Below are 18,287 nucleotides of genomic sequence, written 5' to 3'. Positions count from 1 at the left end.
ACATTCTCATAAAATAATTGTGAAAAATAGTATATTTTTTTAAAATAATAATATTTAACGGTTATATTGGTAAATTTTACTATGTTTAAAAGGTTATTGACAAAATGTAATTCTACACAATTACTTCCTCGAGTGACTTGATCTCTATTTTTTCATATCATCATGAAAAACCATACTTGTAAAATATGCTATAATTAATGATTATGATATTTAATAATACTTTTATTTTGATACCTGATATTTAATAATATTATTCATTTTGGTTATATATTACATCTAATAAATATAGCATTTTATATTAATGTACTACAGTCAATTTTCTTTATAGAAATAGATTTCTATAAAAAAAATTAAATGTAAGGTATTTTGTAATTAATTAACAATAAAAAATTCATTAGATACTTGAATTCATATATGAACATTAATCACTTGCCATCTTAATAACATAAAAAATCTTAATTAACATTCATTAATAGTACTACATAAGATGTTTTAAAATCCAAGATTCGAATGGAATCGAAAAGATACGGTGGCGAGAAAGTATCTCTAATCATTCCATGCACTAATTATTGTTAGCTGACCTGTTCCTTTTGGAAATTACGAAAATAAAAAGCATAGAAAAATAATAGATTCTTGTTCATCCAATTAAAACAAATAAAAAATCAATTACTAATTGACATTATCAACAAAAAGTTAGAATCCTATGTGAAGATTCCAGTTGAATGGTGTTGCCTCCAATGAAGTGAAACTCATAGAAATCACAATTCAAAGTTTGCATCATTGTAGCCGTTTTTCATTGGTAGGTGTCACTGAACCATTCATTAACACTTTCTCTCTTACTTTTTCTGTTTTGTTTTTATTCTCTGTACTTTTTCTTAAATCAAGTACTTCCAATAATGCAGATCAGCAGAGGTAGAAATCTTCTCCACACCAACAGTTTTTTGGAGATTTTGAAATCATTTTGCGTGGAAGTTTTGGCCACTTTGGTGCTTCAAAGGTTTCAAACATTTGTTTATCATATGGCCCCCACTGTTACTTTTTGTGTGTGGCTACAAGCAACTGGGTAGATTTATATTCACTATTTGAGGCTCTGAGGTTTTTATTTAATTCATCATTAGCTACCACAAAGGCCTTTATCTTTTGACTTTTATTATTGCTGACTTCCTCTTTGTTTTCTGATCTATGGCTTCCAAGGTACCTGGAATTCTTTCTCAGTTCTCTGCCATTCAATGTGTATTTCCATGCTTGACTTTGTGAAGATGATTTTTTTTCTTCCTATTATCCCTTTGGGGTACTTTATGGTCAATAAAAAAAAAACTGAATTTTAACTCAATTATATATACTTGTCTTTAGCTGGTCACCCCTTTCTTCATATCAGTGAAGAGGATCAGGTGACTTATTAAGGTTTCATTGACTTATCATGGATTCTAGCTATGATAATCAATCTCTATTTTCTGTTCTTTTCCATGTGTTTCTGTGTAGTTTTTTTTTTGTTTCACCAATCACCACACGTATTTTCTTTAGGAGGCAATCCTGTCTGATACACTGTTGTCAGTCGACGCTAAATGTAGACATCTTTCCTAGCTAGGATTCAAACCTTATTCACCCCCTATTCGTTGTTTGTATGTAGATAATGTTTCTCTTTTTCACCCCTATCCAATGAGTTTTTCTTTATTAAAAGTAATTTTTAAGCAGTTGTGCACACTTTTGCCTTTGCTTTGGATTGTGATTTTCTAACTGTTTCAAGAGATTCACCTTTTCCTTTATCATGCTGCATGGATTTCTAACCCCTTTTGTGTGGATGAACTTTTTATGGGGTCCTTATATTGCTTTTGACACACTAGCAATAGTTCATAATTTTGTAATTTTCTGAAGTATTAGTAATTATTGTACTTTCAGGAGTTCTCTGGTCTTTGCTCCTTGGCTCCTTCACTATCTGAGAGCATTTTGTGCACTACTGGGTTGAAAATGTATATGCTGGAGAGCAAAGGAGGTGCCATAGCATGCATGTTCTTGTCTCTTTTCTTCTTGGGGACATGGCCTGCTCTTTTGACTATGTTAGAAAGGCGTGGTCGTCTTCCTCAGCATACCTACCTTGATTACTCAATCACCAATTTCTTGGCTGCTTTACTCATTGCTTTTACACTTGGTGGGATAGGCAAGGGCACACATGATCAGCCAAATTTCTTAGTTCAACTTGCTCAGGTATGGGGGTCATTCATTCTGTTTTGCAGTTGTTATCATCATAAAATAAAAGGTAAAATCTGTTTGGTTTTAGTCTTTGTACTTTAAAAATGATGATTTTGGTCTCCATTGTTTTTAAAATATATGAAGTAAGACTAATTTTGTCTGAAAATTGAGAGATTAAAGACATAATAAGACACGTTTAACCCCAAATAAAAGCTGGTAAAAAAAACCCTAAATAAAAGAAAATACTACTTCTGGTCCTATATATAAAAAATAAGTTATAGTATATTTTTTAGGACCAGTGATAATATTTTATAAATCATGTGAGGCTCATCTTGATCCCTTCTCGAGGCATCTGTAGATGATATCTCGGAAAGTGTGATTTTTTAAACAAAAACAATCATGACAAACTAAATGGTTAGAAGAGAGTAGATTTTTTTTTTATTTTTTTTGTGTGAATTTAGAAGAGAGTAGTTGATATGTTATATCGGAAAGTGTGATTTTAGAAAAATCATTCATGACAAATTAAATGGATTGAAGAGTTACATGCTAGTATGTCACTATCATCAATAAGCTACAAGTTATGTCTGTTGTCTGTCTGAATACTAGAAATCTAAGAATCATCACTGGAATAGTAATATTTGAAGAGGGAATTTCTTTGAGGTTCCAGGTTGTGGTAAAATGATTTTATCAGGTTATGAATTATATTTCTTAATGATGTTATTGGTAAATTGGTAATGGTTCCATAAAATCAAAATGGCTCCAAGTCTCTTAATATGTAAGCTTTACAAATTTCAACAAATAAAGGGTAATAAACCGTCAAACACCCTCCTTCGCTGTCTGTACCTGATTTTCCTCAATCCTTCATTCTGTTTTGTATAAATACTCGTCCTTTTTAAAAACTGAAAAAACAAAACAGGTAATTTTGTTTTGGATCTTCCTAACCAGTGTCCTTACGACATTAATTAAGGAATTAAAAAAAAGTATTTATTATATAAATTATAGGAGAGTATAAAAAAGTCATAGACATAGTAGATTTGCACTTTCCAAAATTTTATTTCTCCTTTTAGTTCTTTAACTAATGACTCAAGGACTCTGGTCAGCGTTTGCCATTTTTTTAACCATAGGGAACATGAGGAATAATTAGTGAAATCTAGGAAAGTTTTAGAGTATTTTGTTCAATATCCCAGACATTTAAATTCCAGTAGTGTGTACTGAGTTTAATTTTAATTATCTTTGAAACTATACAATTAAAAGAATGTTTAGCTTTGAACTTTATATGTAATTGTTTTCTTTTCTTGTATTCTTTCAATTTGTTTATCAATCTGCTTAACTAAGTTGTTATGTGCAGGATAACTGGCCCTCCGTTCTTTTCGCAATGGGGGGTGGTTTGTTCCTTAGCCTTGGGAATCTGTCCTGCCAATATGCATTTGCTTTTGTTGGGCTATCGGTTACTGAAGTGATCACGGCAAGCATAACTGTTGTCATAGGTATTTCAATGACTATAACCACTGCAAAATAATTCAATAACTATAACAACAAAATTAAAGTCTTATCCCACTTGAGCAAGGTTTTGAACCTTGCAAATAAAAAATTGTAATTGAAAAGAGAGATTTTATTAAAGGTAATCAATCTGGTTTGCTGGTGAAGATGGTTATTGACAAAATTAGTAAATATTTTGCGCCAATAACATGGTTACAAAAAAACGAAGTCTTATCTAACTAAGTGAGATCCGCTATATAAATCACATGAAGATGAAGCCATTTGGCTAGGTAAATATCTTTGCAAATATAATTAAATAACTATGCAAAGAAAAATTAAAACACATAAAATGAATGCTAAAGAAAATATACACTCAATGACATGGATGAACATGTCATGCAACTATGCAAGGATGTGAGTATGCATAGGCTATGTACTAATAAGTTTTGACTTTTGTGGTGATTTTCAGCTTGCTCCGGTACTGAATTCTAGAACTATCTTTGTTCCAATTGTAACAGGCACAACCTTGAATTACTTTTTGGATGACAAAATCAACAAAGCTGAGATCCTTTTCCCAGGAGTTGGTTGCTTTCTGATTGCAGTTTTTCTAGGTTCTGCTGTTCATTCATCTAATGCTGCTGATAATAAAGCAAAGCTCAGCAATTTCACCGGTGATTATAAAAATGGAGACACGTATGTGTTGTTTGCTTATATAGTTATATTGAGATATGAGTATTGGGTATAGTGTTAAATTTATGCTTGCTGCCCCTCACTGATTCCCTATTATTATTGCCAACTTGCTTTTGACCCTGTATGTTTTTCTTTCATTTTATTTTTTCTAGGGAGGGGTATGTTCTTCCTTGTTTAGGCTCCGTTTGGAAACAAAAAATCAGGCAAATGCGTTTGGGAACTATCTTAACTATCATATAAATTAGCTAAATTTATTAAGTCAATTGTTTCAGAAGAACAAACAAGTCTACAACTTGCTCTAGTGGGGACTTTTTTTCCTATCCCCCCTTTTTTAATGAATTCGTAAATACCATTGTTAATAGTTCTTCGTAGGAGTATTAGCATACAACTGGTTAAGTTATATGCTGTATCAAATTAATAAGAACCTTGGAAGAATCACACCACAAAAGCTAGCAGTTGTAGTTGGAGGAGCCAAAGTTCTTATAAATCCCTCACTAGAATCCCATACTTCCTATATGGGATTCAAGTCTCATACCTTGCTATTGGATTCTAGCACACATATTATGTCAATGATTGTATTGGATTTTGATGCTGTCTTCTTTTGCTATCTAAATTTGGTAGTGTTGCTAATTCTATCTGCAACATTTTTTTTTTGGCCAGCAGCTCTTTGAAGGATGGAGATATAGGTAAGAAGCTCTCACGTGGTTCAATATGTGAGATTGTTGTGTTTGATAACATGTCAACTTATTCTACCTCTTCAATATTTATTTATTATTGTAGTTAAATCAAAAGACCTCGAGGGTGGAAGTAGTTCTGCAGACAATGTTGAAGCAGGAACTGCAGTTTTCCTCATGGAGCTTGAGGAAAAAAGAGCTATTAAGGCAGGTGACTATAAATTTCAACTAATCACATAAAGTATCATAAAGAAAGTGTCAAAAAGAGTGTTGCTAGTATTTCTCTTTATAATAATATATTTAATGTGTAATTGGATGATGACTTGAACATGCATTCTATTAATCAAGCTTGTTTGGCAAATCCTTGGCCTTAATCTGAAATGATTATATCTCACACTTGAATTCTGCTGCAGGTTTTTGGAAAGAGCACTTTGATTGGATTGTTTCTAACTTTCTTTGCTGGACTTTGCTTCTCTATGTTCTCACCAGCATTCAACATAGCAACAAATGACCAATGGAATACGTTGAGAAAAGGGGTTCCCCATTTGACAGTTTATACTGCCTTCTTCTATTTTTCAGTCTCTTGTTTTGTTATTGCCATGATTCTAAACATCACCTTCCTCTACCACCCTGTCCTAAACCTACCCAAGTCATCATTTAAGGCTTATTTGGCGGACTCAGATGGCAGAGTCTGGGCCATGTTGGCTGGTTTGCTTTGTGGGTTTGGGAATGGTCTCCAATTTATGGGTGGTCAAGCTGCAGGATATGCAGCAGCAGATGCAGTCCAGGTTAGTTTTATTACTTCGATTAGAAAAAGAATTTAATTTGAATGCACTAACATTGTAATGGTTGTTTACATCGGCTATTTAATGGGTAAAATATGTTTATAATCCTTTCGTTGAATTTTACTTTTAATTCCTGAACTTTCATATGGTGCAATTTAGTCCCTAAACTTTACAAAAGATGTGTTTTTAATCCCTCATCACAACCAGACGTTAAAAAATGTAGAAACGGGAGAGTAAGTTTAGGGACTAAAAACATGTTTTTTTAAAGTTCAAGGACTAAATTATACTATGTGAAAGTTCAGAAACTAAACACAAAATTCAACAAAACTATATGGACTAAAAATATATTTTATTCTCATTTAATCATAAATAGTTATGTTGTACATTAACATTAAACTCTTAAAGGATATTGATGGCATGAACTTTTTTGTATAACATCATAATATTACAAGTATTGAAAACATCTGAAAATGATAACAATTGTGGGATACATTACTTGTCATTTATTGACACATGTTTTCTTAAATTGGTGTTTAGTGGATATATTTTCAGTTTTTCACTGATACAACAACAACAACAACCACGTCTTATCCCACTAGGTGGGGTCGGCTACATGGATCAACTTCCGCCATAATGTTCTATCAAGTACCATACTTCTATCCAAACCATTAATTTCGAGATCCTTTTTGATAACCTCTCTTATAGTCTTTTTGGGTCTTCCTCTGCCTCGAATTGTTTGTCTTCTCTCCATCTGGTCTACTCTCCTCACTACAGAGTCTACCGGTCTTCTCTCTACATGCCCAAACCACCTAAGTCTATTTTCCACCATCTTCTCTACAATAGGCGCTACTCCAACCCTCTCTCTAATAGCTTCGTTTCTAATTTTATCCTGTCGAGTCTTACCACACATCCACCGCAACATCCTCATCTCCGCTACACCTACTTTATTCTCATGTTGGCTCTTGACCGCCCAACATTCTGTTCCGTACAAAATCGTCGGTCTTACCGCAGTCCGATAAAACTTTCCCTTTAGCTTGATCGGTACCTTTGCATCACATAACACCCCCGATGCTTTTCTCCATTTCATCCATCCTGCTTGAATGCGATGATTCACATCCCCTTCAATTTCCCCATCATCCTGTATTACAGACCCAAGATATTTAAACCGTGTGACTTGAGGGATAATATGGTCTCCTATTTTCACCTCTGAGTTAGAAACCCTCCTTCTTTTGTTGAACTTACATTCCATATACTCTGATTTGCTTCTGCTTAGGCGAAAGCCATGTGTTTCTAGAGCTCGTCTCCAAGTTTCCAACCTCTCATTCAACTCCTCCCTCGACTCTCCAAGGAGGACTATGTCATCTGCAAAAAGCATGCATCTCGGCGCTATCTCTTGGATTTGTTCCGTGAGGACATCCAGAATTAAGGTAAAAAGATAGGGGCTAAGGGTTGACCCTTGATGTAAACCAATTGTGATGGGAAAATCGTCTGACTCTCCACCCTGTGTCCTAACACTAGTCGATACCCTATCATACATATCTTGGATAGCTCGAATATATGCAACCCTAACCCCTTTCTTCTCTAAAGCTTTCCACAAAATCTCTCTAGGCACTCTATCATACGCTTTCTCCAAGTCAATAAAAATCAAGTGCAAGTCTTGTTGGGCCATGCGATATTGCTCCATCACCCGCCGTAATAAATAAATCGCTTCCATGGTCGACCTTCCCGGCATGAAACCAAATTGATTCTCAGTAACTTGAGTCTCCTTTCTTAATCTCCGTTCGATCACTCTTTCCCATAATTTCATGGTATGACTCATGAGCTTGATAATTACAGAATATCACTTTACTTTTACTTTGTTTCCTGAATTAAGAATTTGTAAAGGAAATGATAAAATTAACAAAACATCAAATGACCTTAAAACTAGGTAGCACTTGGTTAATTGTAAATGTAAATGTAACAACTGAAAATGAAAAGTAAAAACCAAGCCAAATACCACAAAATTTAATGAATATGTGACTTCTGTGTGTTCAATAAATTATTGAATCATTTCACCATTTGAATAATGTGTGTTGATCAAACAGGCACTTCCACTTGTAAGCACTTTTTGGGGCGTGGTTCTGTTTGGGGAGTACAGAAAATCATCAAGAAGAACATATATACTGCTAGGGAGTATGTTGTTTATGTTTATTGTGGCTGTTGCTGTGCTAATGGCATCATCAGGGCAAAGAACCAGCACTGCCAAGGAATAATTGGACAACACACTACAAGTTGTTTATAGATTTCCTAGTGCAAAGGGAGAAAAATTCTCATTGTTCATTGGCGTGAATAAGAGAAGAAAAAAAAAAGCTATTAAGAAAAGGGTGTTGAAGAAGAAATAAAAGCAGGGAGCATAGTTGATATATTGTTATTGAAATGCTTTTATGTTTTTGATTTTTGTATATATTTGGACTTTCAAAATGAAAATTTGTACCATAATATATATATATATATATATATATATATATAGACATATATATATCCAATGTTTTTACTGGCTTTATTTTATTGTTTAGTTGTTGTCTTATTCTATGCTTTCAAAATTATAGATGTAACCATATCAAAGACAAAAAAAAAATTATTGACCAAAAAAAAAATCAAAGACAGAAAATATTCTTGTACGTGGAGAAAAAAATCGAAAAAAGGCTTCCAATTAGGGTAAATAGTACAGGTCATGTTGGGTTTCAAGAAAAAACAACACCTAAATTAGGTTATGTAAAAAAAAAATCTGAATTAAATATAGATTAAAATGTGATTTTCGTCTTTTTATTTTTCTTAAAATATTTCTTCTTGTTGCTCTTAATTCAACACAATATCCTTTTATATATCTGATATCGTGCCCAAGTGCTTGGTGCCTTTTTCCTCGATTCATCTTTGGAATACGTTGGAATTTTGGAGGGAAACCAATTGGAAAAATAAAGTAAAACATAGATTTGATGTTCTCCATGCTACTGTGAATCTACTAGCTAATGTTTCTTCCTACTATTTATAACTAGTTAATTAGTTAAAGTCACCGGTAACAAAACGACAAATTAACCAAATGTGGTTAATTTTACAAATTATTTCTCAAAAAGGATTTCTTTTGAAACTAATTTCAAAGGGGATCTTTTCTTTAAAGACATTTCGTCAAGGAGGCTGGCGAAACACGATCGGGACACGACACGTGGCGGATTCGTCAATGCCACTAGCGAGACAGGGTTTCGCCAGATTGACTGGTGATACAACTGGTACACGTGGCAACAGACACAGTGTATTTTGCTATTAGGAATGACGAAATACTTTCGCTACGAAAAATTAATTGAACTTGAAACGGTTGTAACTTTTGATAGGAATGTCCGTTTGAGGCTCATAATATGTCAAAATGCTCGAAATTGAAGGGGGAATCCCCGACAAATTCCTATCAAAAGTTACAACTGTTTCAAGTTCAATTAATTTTTCATACTGAAAGTATTTCGCCATTCGGAATGGTGAAATACACTGTGCCTGCTGCCACGTGTACCAGCTATATCGCTAGTCAACCTGGCGGAGCCCTGTCTCGCTAGTGGCATTGACGAATCCGCCACGTGTTGCATCCCGACCGTGTTTCGCTAGCCTCCTTGGCGGAATGCCTTAAAAAAAAGACCCCTTCTAGAATTAGTTTCAAAAGAGACCCTTTTTGAAAAATAGTTTGTAAAATTAACCCCATTTGGTCAATTTGCCTAACAAAACCTGATGGAAGCTATGCATAGTAAAGTAATGTTACCTAATGCTGTCACAATAATTTTTTTTTTCAATCTACAATACTTTTCTTTAAATAATTTTCAATATATACTACTTTCTAATTTAATTTCTCAAATACACTTTTTTTAGTTAAGAAGTCGGATTGGGCCAATTGAACTTTTCATTTGAGTTTTTTTAAATATTATTTTATTAAATTAAATTAAATTTTTTGTTTATATTATTTAATGTAAAAAAATAATAATATTTTTTGTTTAATAATTTAGCAATAGTCTTAAAATAAATAAAAAAAAGGCAAAGTGATTAAAAAATAGATTGATTAAAAACACAATGAATATATAGTTAACACATCTCAGTTATGTTATATAAAAAAATTAAAATACTCAAATAAAGGAAAATACTAACTATTAGAGAGACAAAAACATAATAAACATAACATAATAAAAAGAAAATAATGGAACATACTAACAATAACAATTGAAACACGAAAATAACAAAACTAATCATAGTTTGAAAGATATTGCGCAGCGGACATGTTTTCTTCCATTTGAATTATTCTCACGAGTTGCGGACATGTCTTTTTCCATTTGAATCATTCTCGTGAGTTGTTCATCATGTGCAACATTTGCATTGGTTATTGCAACATGTTGATCAATTATTAGGGCTGGTTGGGTTACTAGTTTGCTAAAAATAACTAAAATTTCTATTGGAAAAAACGCTTCCAGTAGTTGGATTCTACTTACACCTATAACACGTCTTCACCATTTTTTAACTCTGCTATTTCATATTTGATTGATTTTTCTAAATATTTTGTATGACCTGGCTATCGAAAGAATAATTGTCTGACCACCTATGATTTGTGAATTCCATAAGGGGGAACCCCTAGAGGTGCAACTTGCTTGATGATATCCTTAAGTGTTTCGATGTTGCATCATGAAGGAATTTAAGATCTTATTGGGTTTGTTCCCGTGAAGGCGTAACCCAAAAATTCGTCGTGTCATGGTATCTTCCACTTGTCATTATAATACAATATTGCATCATGAGTGGGAGTGATGGTGGATCGAAGTAGGTTGAGTATACCATCGGGTGTTATGTTGATGGTACATAATAATTTTATAGGGCCAACAAGTGGGTATTGCTCATTACACATTAACATTGAGCAAACATCATCATCATTTTTCAATTGCAGACAATGAAAAAAGATTATTGTTCTGCATCTATGGATGATTATCGGTAGTATATTTTATGCATAAATTGGTCATTGGTTAGCCAAATGGTGTTGTGCATTCTACTCTTTAGTGTCTCGAAAGAACACTCATTAGGAACTCACATTGGTATTGGAGTATGACATTGAAAATAAACACCAGTTTGATTGTGATTAATTTATCCATTTGGAAAAATGAATGCTAATTTTGAGTTAGCAATGGTTTGAGTGCTTGTTTCCCCTAAGAATGTCATAATATTGAATTTCATCTGTGAAGGTATATTGTGTGGAAGTGTGTGGTTGTATTGAGGGTGTTTTGTGTTATTTATAGTTGTTTGAATATTTTCCCCATTGATGCGTATTGGATTCTCATAAGGTTAGAATTGTCTTTTTGATAGAGACTTGTCTGGAATCCAATGTTGATTGAGACATTTCATTATTCCAATTTTGCTTTTATCGATATAGTGCATAATCGACTGTGATTTTATCCTTCTACCTGCTGTGCCAGTCCATTATTGTTGTTTTCAGACTTTAAATATAAATTGTGAGTTGTCAATTCAATGTCAATTTTGTCGGTGAAGCAACTATTGTTTTTTTAGAGATTTGGGTAAATTGCAAGGTGTTGTCAATTTCGAATGTCATTTTATTCTGCTAAATGATGCACTAGACATCCATTATTACTTTCAGACTTTAAATTTAAATTGTGAGTTACCAATTCAATGTTAGTTTTCTATAAATAATAGAAACTTGATTAATTCGCATAGACTTAATCAATTTCAAGTGTCTGGATTTTAGGGAGTTGTCATTTCTTGTTTTCATTGTTAACATAAACTGAAACAAATTATTTATTTCATTAATTAAAATAAGTACTACAAACCACAACAAGGGAACAAAGTAGGCAATGCAAACTCACAATGATATAATGTTAAAACTGAACACTGACATAACACACCACGGAAAAACCTCAAAGCAAAAACAATTACACACGGATCATCCCCATATTACCAACCTCGTTTGAGTATAAGATGATGTTAGCCATATCTTCTTGATTGCCTACACCATTGTAGAGAGGGAGATGACAACTTCAATGTGAAGGTTCTTTCTAAAGAATTTAAGAAGGCATGTTACCCTATAAAGTAGCGTTTCTCTCATTTCAGATAGACAACCTTCGATCATAATTGCTTACAACAACCCAAGTAACTTATGGATTGAGGACACATCTCATTTCTTCTGCATGCGCCAAATTGTACAAAATTTCCTTTGCGGTAACCCGAACTACAAATATTTGAAGAAATCACTCATGCAGGTTAGTGAGAATCTTTAATATTTTATTTTTTCATTAAACTATATTTTAATTCAAATTTCATAACATATTAAATTGATTGAATATTTACAGGGTACAATCGCACACATGCATGGAAAAGATGCACGGACAATATCTTGGGGATATCTCTATGAATAAGCTAAGTGCAATTGAATGACTTGATTAGTTACCCAAAAAATATTGGGTACAATATTTCGATGAGGGAAAACGTTGGGGACATATGATTACAAATTTGTTGGAATCAATCAATTCCATGTTCAAAGGCACAAGATATTTGTCAGTGTCATCGTTGGTTGAGGAGACATAGACCATAAAATTTTTTGCTATTAGAGGTTGACAAACTCAGGCAATGATTAACTTTAGCTCGTAGTATTTTGAACTCGTATAAATAGCGGTCAACAGGAATCAAATACGCACAATTTGACAAACACAACCATACATTTATTGTAATAGAGGCCCAACCCCTGGAAGGTTTAGGGTCATGTTAGAATCCCAGAATTGTAATTGTGGTGAATATTAGGCTAAACATTTATTGTGTTCTCACATAATGGCGGCTGCCTGTAAATCTGTCAATATTGATCTCATGAACTATGTGTCGTTGCTATTTACTTTATAGAACATATTGCATGTCTACGACAAGTTTACTTCCACAATGTGGTAAGAATACGAAAGGAGATTAGTGAGATCTTAATCCAAAGAGAATGAGAAGTGCAAAAGGTCGTTCGGTTTCAAATCGCATTCTCACTGAAGTAGACGAATAAATTGAACGGAATACCATAAAAAATGTGAAAATTTCCGACATCAAGACCATAATAGACAAAATTATCCCAGCATACCTTCATCTTCAGCTTTTCTTTAGGCAAATAGTATTATTCATGTATTTTATGTATGATGTATTTTGATATAAATAAATTATTAAACCAAAAATATTATCATTTTTTAAAATTAAATAATATAAAAAAATTAATTAAATTTAATAAAATAATATTTCAAAAAAAATCCAGGTGGGAAGTTGGGTTGACCCAAGCTGACTTCTTAACTAAAAAAAGTATATTTTGAAAATTAAATTAAGTAGTGTAGATTGAAAATTATTTGGAGAGAAATTGTGTAGATTGAGGGGGGGAAATCACAATAGTTCTAATTCCATTTTGGTACAATTAATTAATAGTGATCCAGTGTGAACGGTAATCATTGCCTCTTTTCTCTTAGTACTTTGAAAGAGGAATATGTCTACTTACCAAAATGAAGGGTTGATGGCAACTAATGTAGCATTAGTTTGATCGTTCAAAAATAAAAAGATAAAGATGACAAAGGAGATTGAGATTCTCTCCGGTTACATGTGATGCCCACAAAATTTGTGTTTATATCTCTCTTACTGAAAGATTACGCTAAATGGAGAGAAATTTTTCCCGACAAAAAGGTGGGATTATGGGGGTGAGAGGTGTGTAGTGGACTATTTATGACTCATATGTTTTCAAGCAACAAAAAAAAGTTATGTAATCATGCAAGTCTTGGTGATACTATTTTTGCTGTTTGAAATACTAGCATGCATATATATATATATATAGAGAGAGAGAGAAAGAGAAAGAGAGAGAGAAATGTTTTTCTAATGAATAAACAACAAAAATTCATGTTATCTATTGTTTATTTTATTGGAAAAAATTATTATTTTTTAATTTGGAATCAAGTTGCATGGTTTTTTTCATTCATAAATTTTGTAAAACTTTTTAGAGAGAGATATATAAATTTACAAATTTAGAATGTAAAAGTTAAAGTCTCTAGGAAACAAATAATCCAAATTCATTTACAAACTGAGAAGAAAATTTTAAAACACACTTTTAGAACTAACAAAAACTGTAATTCTAAATTTGAATTTTGTAATCATTGTATATATAATTTCCATAAATTTTGTTATTTTCAATAAATTATCAAAATAAGAAAAGGTATGTTTAAAAGAGTATGTGATAGAGTATGTTCGGAATATTTCTTAAATGTAAAAACACAAAAAAAAATCCAAATATTGTTTTCCCTTGCACCTAAAGTTGTAAGGGTCTAGGGAAGTTGAAAATTGAGATACTGGATCAATAGGTAGTCCTCTATTGTCAATTGAACTTCGTCTTACATGCGTGAATACTTGAAGGTTCACTTGAATACATATAAATAAATATAGGCAAAATTACAAATTTGGTTCCCCTAGTTGTCTCCAATTTCGATTTTGGTCTCCCTTTAAAATTATTGATGCATTTAGTCCTCCTTTTATAACCATTCACACAATCTTGGTCTCCCAGTCCAGATTTGAATCTTGACCGTTAGCAACTTACATTGACTGACACGTGTCAATGTCTAAGAAGTCCGTCAAAGGGTGCACGATTTTTAGCTGAGTTTGGTAAAAACAATTTTACAGTAACCCTAAAACCTAATCAAAATACCTAAAAGCCTCTTATCACAAAATCCCTAAAACGTTCCGCGCCCAATGGCAACCACCAAGCTTATGGATTCTTCAAGGTGACCTCCAAGTTGTCGCATGATTTCGCGGGCAATCGCAACCCCTTAAGCACCCTTCTAGGTTCGTTTCTTGTTCGTCGCTGCCTAGTTTGTTTCTTCAAGGCAAATCGCTAACCTTCTGGGTTGTGGAAATCCCAAACCTGTAAGCTTTTTGCCTCGTCATCATCGCCTGGTTGGTTTTTAGAAGCAAGAGTGTAATCCTATTTGGGTGTCAGAGGTGGTGGTTGAAAGACATGGTCATCGCCTGAAGCATGTCGTCGTCAATGTCGTTCCCATGGAAAGGAGTTCCTCGTCGTACACCTCGAATCCTCAAAGTCACGTGATGTGTTTGTGTAATGTAGAGGCTCCACTGGTGACATCGTGGATTGAGGATAATCCAAGGAGGCGTTTTTATGGTTGTGGTCTATACAAGGTAAGGAATAATGTATATCGTGGGTTATGTTATGGTTGATTTGTTGATTATTTTTGTTTATTTTAGGCATGTAGGCTATAGGTAGGAAATTGTGTAATTATTTTGAGTGGCACGATCCAATTGCAAACAGTCGACAGAAGAGGATCATTGTAACATTGATGAAGAAGGTTGATGAATTGAACTTGAGGGAAAAGGATTTGCAAACCAAAATCAGTGACATGAAGATGAAGGAAATTTTTTTAGGAATTGGATTGGTTTTTTCTTGGGTCTGTGTTTGCTTGCTGGTGTTTTTATTATGTTGCAAGGGAATGTGATTTATTGGTGGTAATTTGGTTTTTTGTAATCTGCCCACTGTAATGGTTTAGTTTGAAAGTAATAGTGATAAGTTGGTTTTTTGTACTTTGCCCAATGTAATTGCTGAATTATGTTAATGAAAGAAGATTTCATTGGTTTTGAAGTTTGGTATTGATTTGGTATTCAGCTTTGAAATTTGTTTTCACTGAAATTTGACAAATTGTGTTTCATTAGTGGTTTGTGCAGTTGGTTTTTTGTACAAATGGTGATAAGTTAAAAACAACTTACAAAAGTTTAATTGGACAAATTGGACAAATGGTGATAAGTTGATTTTTTGTACTCTGCCCACTCGTTAATGGTTTGTTTTCACTAGAAAACATAGACTTAACTTGAATTTTAAGAACAAAATAAAGATAGAAACCTGAACTAAACAAAGCAGTAACTTGAACTAAACAACAAAACATAATTACACAAGAGTGCATTACATAGCCTCTTTAAACAGTTACTTGAACATAAACTGAATAATTAATTAGATAGCCTCTTTAAACAGTTACTTAAACATAAATTGAATAATTAATTAGATAAATAGTGCATTACAAAGCCTCATTGAACAAAGCCAGAAAATATATAAGTTCTGCATCCTAAAAACTTAAACAGATAATCCATTTGTGCCTAAGTCCTCATTGTCGACTCCCTTAACTGATTCGTGATTCTTGTGTTTGATTGGTACTGTCACCTCCTTGAATTCTTGTAGATGTGGTCCCACTTGTACATGAAACATTCTTCTGTTTCTTTGTCACAACATTGGTGGGAGATGTTGTTTGTCTCTTCAAGTTCTGTTAATATTGAACAAAAATATTATAAGAATGATTAAAGTCACAAACTCTGTTAAATGCAATGAAAAACACATATTAAAGGCAAATTACCTTATTACCCCCTTTTGGAATGTTCTTATCTGCCATTGTCTTTCCTTTACATGTCCTTTTGTTGTGACCAATTTTTTAACATTTTTTACAAACAACTGATTTTGACTGTCTTGGCAGCTTGAAGTTGTTCCTAGACTCATCATTTTTCTTGTTCTTTGCTTTATTTGGTCTTCCAGGAGCTCTCCTCATCACTGGCAGAAGCATCATTCATGTTTCCAGGTGAAATGATAACCAATGAAGGGTTTTTGATAAAAAAAAAAAAATAACACACATCCCGTGGAAGACAAAATCGGGACTACCCCACCAACGAAGACATAAGAGACTACTACAACAACAACAAAAAAGCACTAAACACCCCGTTGACCCCAAAACCTGAACAAAAATTGACACTAGAAAACACTCTGTGGATCACATCAACAAACAAACCCCACAAAGAGACCACAGCTATCCACCATTATAATATAAAGAAAATTTCAATAAAATAACCTAACTTACTTGCAAACAAAAGGCACTTTCATCTCCCTATGACAATCAATAGCAATACCTCACGCACCTGAACACCACCGTCAACAATCAACAACGACACCTCATGCACATGAGATTGCCTTAGGGTTCGCGATTCTAATTTGGGATTTTCAGGGAGAATATACAAAAATATTTTTGATATTACCATTCAAGGGTTGGGGTAAAAATGTTACTGGGTTAAAAATCACGCACCCTTTGGCAGACTCCTCAGACGTTAGCATGTCTCAGTCAATGTAAGTTGCTAACGGTCAATGTCCAAATCTAAGCTGGGAGATCAAGATTGCATGATTGAATATAAAAGAAAGACTAAATGTGTCGATAATTTTAAAGGGGGGCTAAAATCGAAATTAAAAAATTAGGGGACCAAATTTATAATTTTGTTATAAATATATAAGTACAATGCCTTTAATTTGTCGTGTGTGCTATCATCCCAGTACAACTAGGTAGGAGAGACTTTTGAAGTTGTATTAAAGCACGCAAAAATTGAGAAAAATTGAACTTGTAAGTTGTAAACAACTTGGAAGATATATTTGACTTTTCAGCATTAGCTGCATCAATCTCAAGGCAATTGAAAATGACTAAACATAGAAGACTTTAAGATTTTATAAGAGAAAAAAGTTAAGCAGCAAATAAGGAGAAATTTTAGAATTTATTTATTTGCTATTTTTTTGGTGAAACTTATTTATTTTCTATATTGAATGGCTTGGTATTTTTCGTATCCTATATATTTTTTTGTCGTTAGTTTAACAAATAGATTACACATAGAAGGAAAAATAAAATAAAAATGTTAAATTGGAGAATAAAATAGTAGTCAGTAAATTAGGATGAAAAAAAATAATATTTTTAGGAAAAGTATTGGGCTTATATTATTGAAGAGGGGAAAAAGTTTGGCTCGAGGCCTGCACATCAACTAACAATAGAGGGAATGGCTGGTAGCTAGGGGACCTCCTCTATTAAGCACATGATATGATAGTTTTTTTGAAGAAACAGAACCTGCTATGGTATTTCATTCATAACTAAAACACGAACACAAATGGAAATGCTATAAAAGACTTGACTGGGAACATGAAATCGTGAAGTTCTTATTAAAGTACGAATAACATGATTGATTTACAGTCTTACAAAACTCATCTTTGAGTTTTAAATCAATTTTAAACTCTCACAAAATTTTCCTATGACAGATGATAAAGTAAGATGAGATGGAAAAATAGATAATATGATAATGAAAAGCTAATAATTTCGATTTTATTTTATGAGTTTAATGATCATGTATAGATTATAAAATATTTTATATTATTATCTAATTATAAATGATTGTGGATATAATTTTTAAAGAAATTATCACAAAAATTAATAAATTTATCATACAAAATTAATTATAATTAAATAACAATTAAAATTATTTTACTTTATTAATACATAACTTACTTTCTCTTATATTCATACCTATATCATTTATCAAACTATTATATGAGAAAATTTCCATAATAATTTTCCAAAACTATAAAATTACTCCACACTAA

General features: G+C 32.8%; 1 protein-coding gene across 6 annotated transcripts; it reads left to right on the top strand.

Moving 5' to 3' along the window:
* The first annotated feature begins 702 nt into the window (after window positions 1-702).
* On the top strand, window positions 703-8,360 carry LOC114387314 (probable ureide permease A3). 6 transcript variants are annotated; one of them, XM_028347496.1, is made up of 9 exons: window positions 703-799; window positions 903-997; window positions 1,900-2,205; window positions 3,539-3,677; window positions 4,188-4,362; window positions 5,020-5,045; window positions 5,140-5,240; window positions 5,447-5,821; window positions 7,903-8,360. In XM_028347496.1, the coding sequence occupies exons 3-9, from the start codon at window positions 1,969-1,971 to the stop codon at window positions 8,068-8,070; spliced, it is 1,221 nt and encodes a 406-aa protein (XP_028203297.1). In that variant the 5' UTR covers window positions 703-799; window positions 903-997; window positions 1,900-1,968; the 3' UTR covers window positions 8,071-8,360. The 6 variants fall into 6 exon arrangements, with proteins under 6 accessions (XP_028203297.1, XP_028203290.1, XP_028203282.1 ...); XM_028347489.1 differs by having other exon boundaries at window positions 903-1,095; XM_028347481.1 differs by lacking the exons at window positions 703-799; window positions 903-997 and adding an exon at window positions 1,061-1,194 and having other exon boundaries at window positions 5,023-5,045.
* Window positions 8,361-18,287: the final 9,927 nt, after the last annotated feature.

Source organism: Glycine soja, chromosome 2 (genome assembly GCF_004193775.1).
Source record: "Glycine soja cultivar W05 chromosome 2, ASM419377v2, whole genome shotgun sequence".
NCBI lineage: Eukaryota > Viridiplantae > Streptophyta > Magnoliopsida > Fabales > Fabaceae > Glycine > Glycine soja.
The sequence above is the reverse complement of the archived record's forward strand: the minus strand, read 5'-3'. Positions and strand labels throughout refer to the sequence as shown.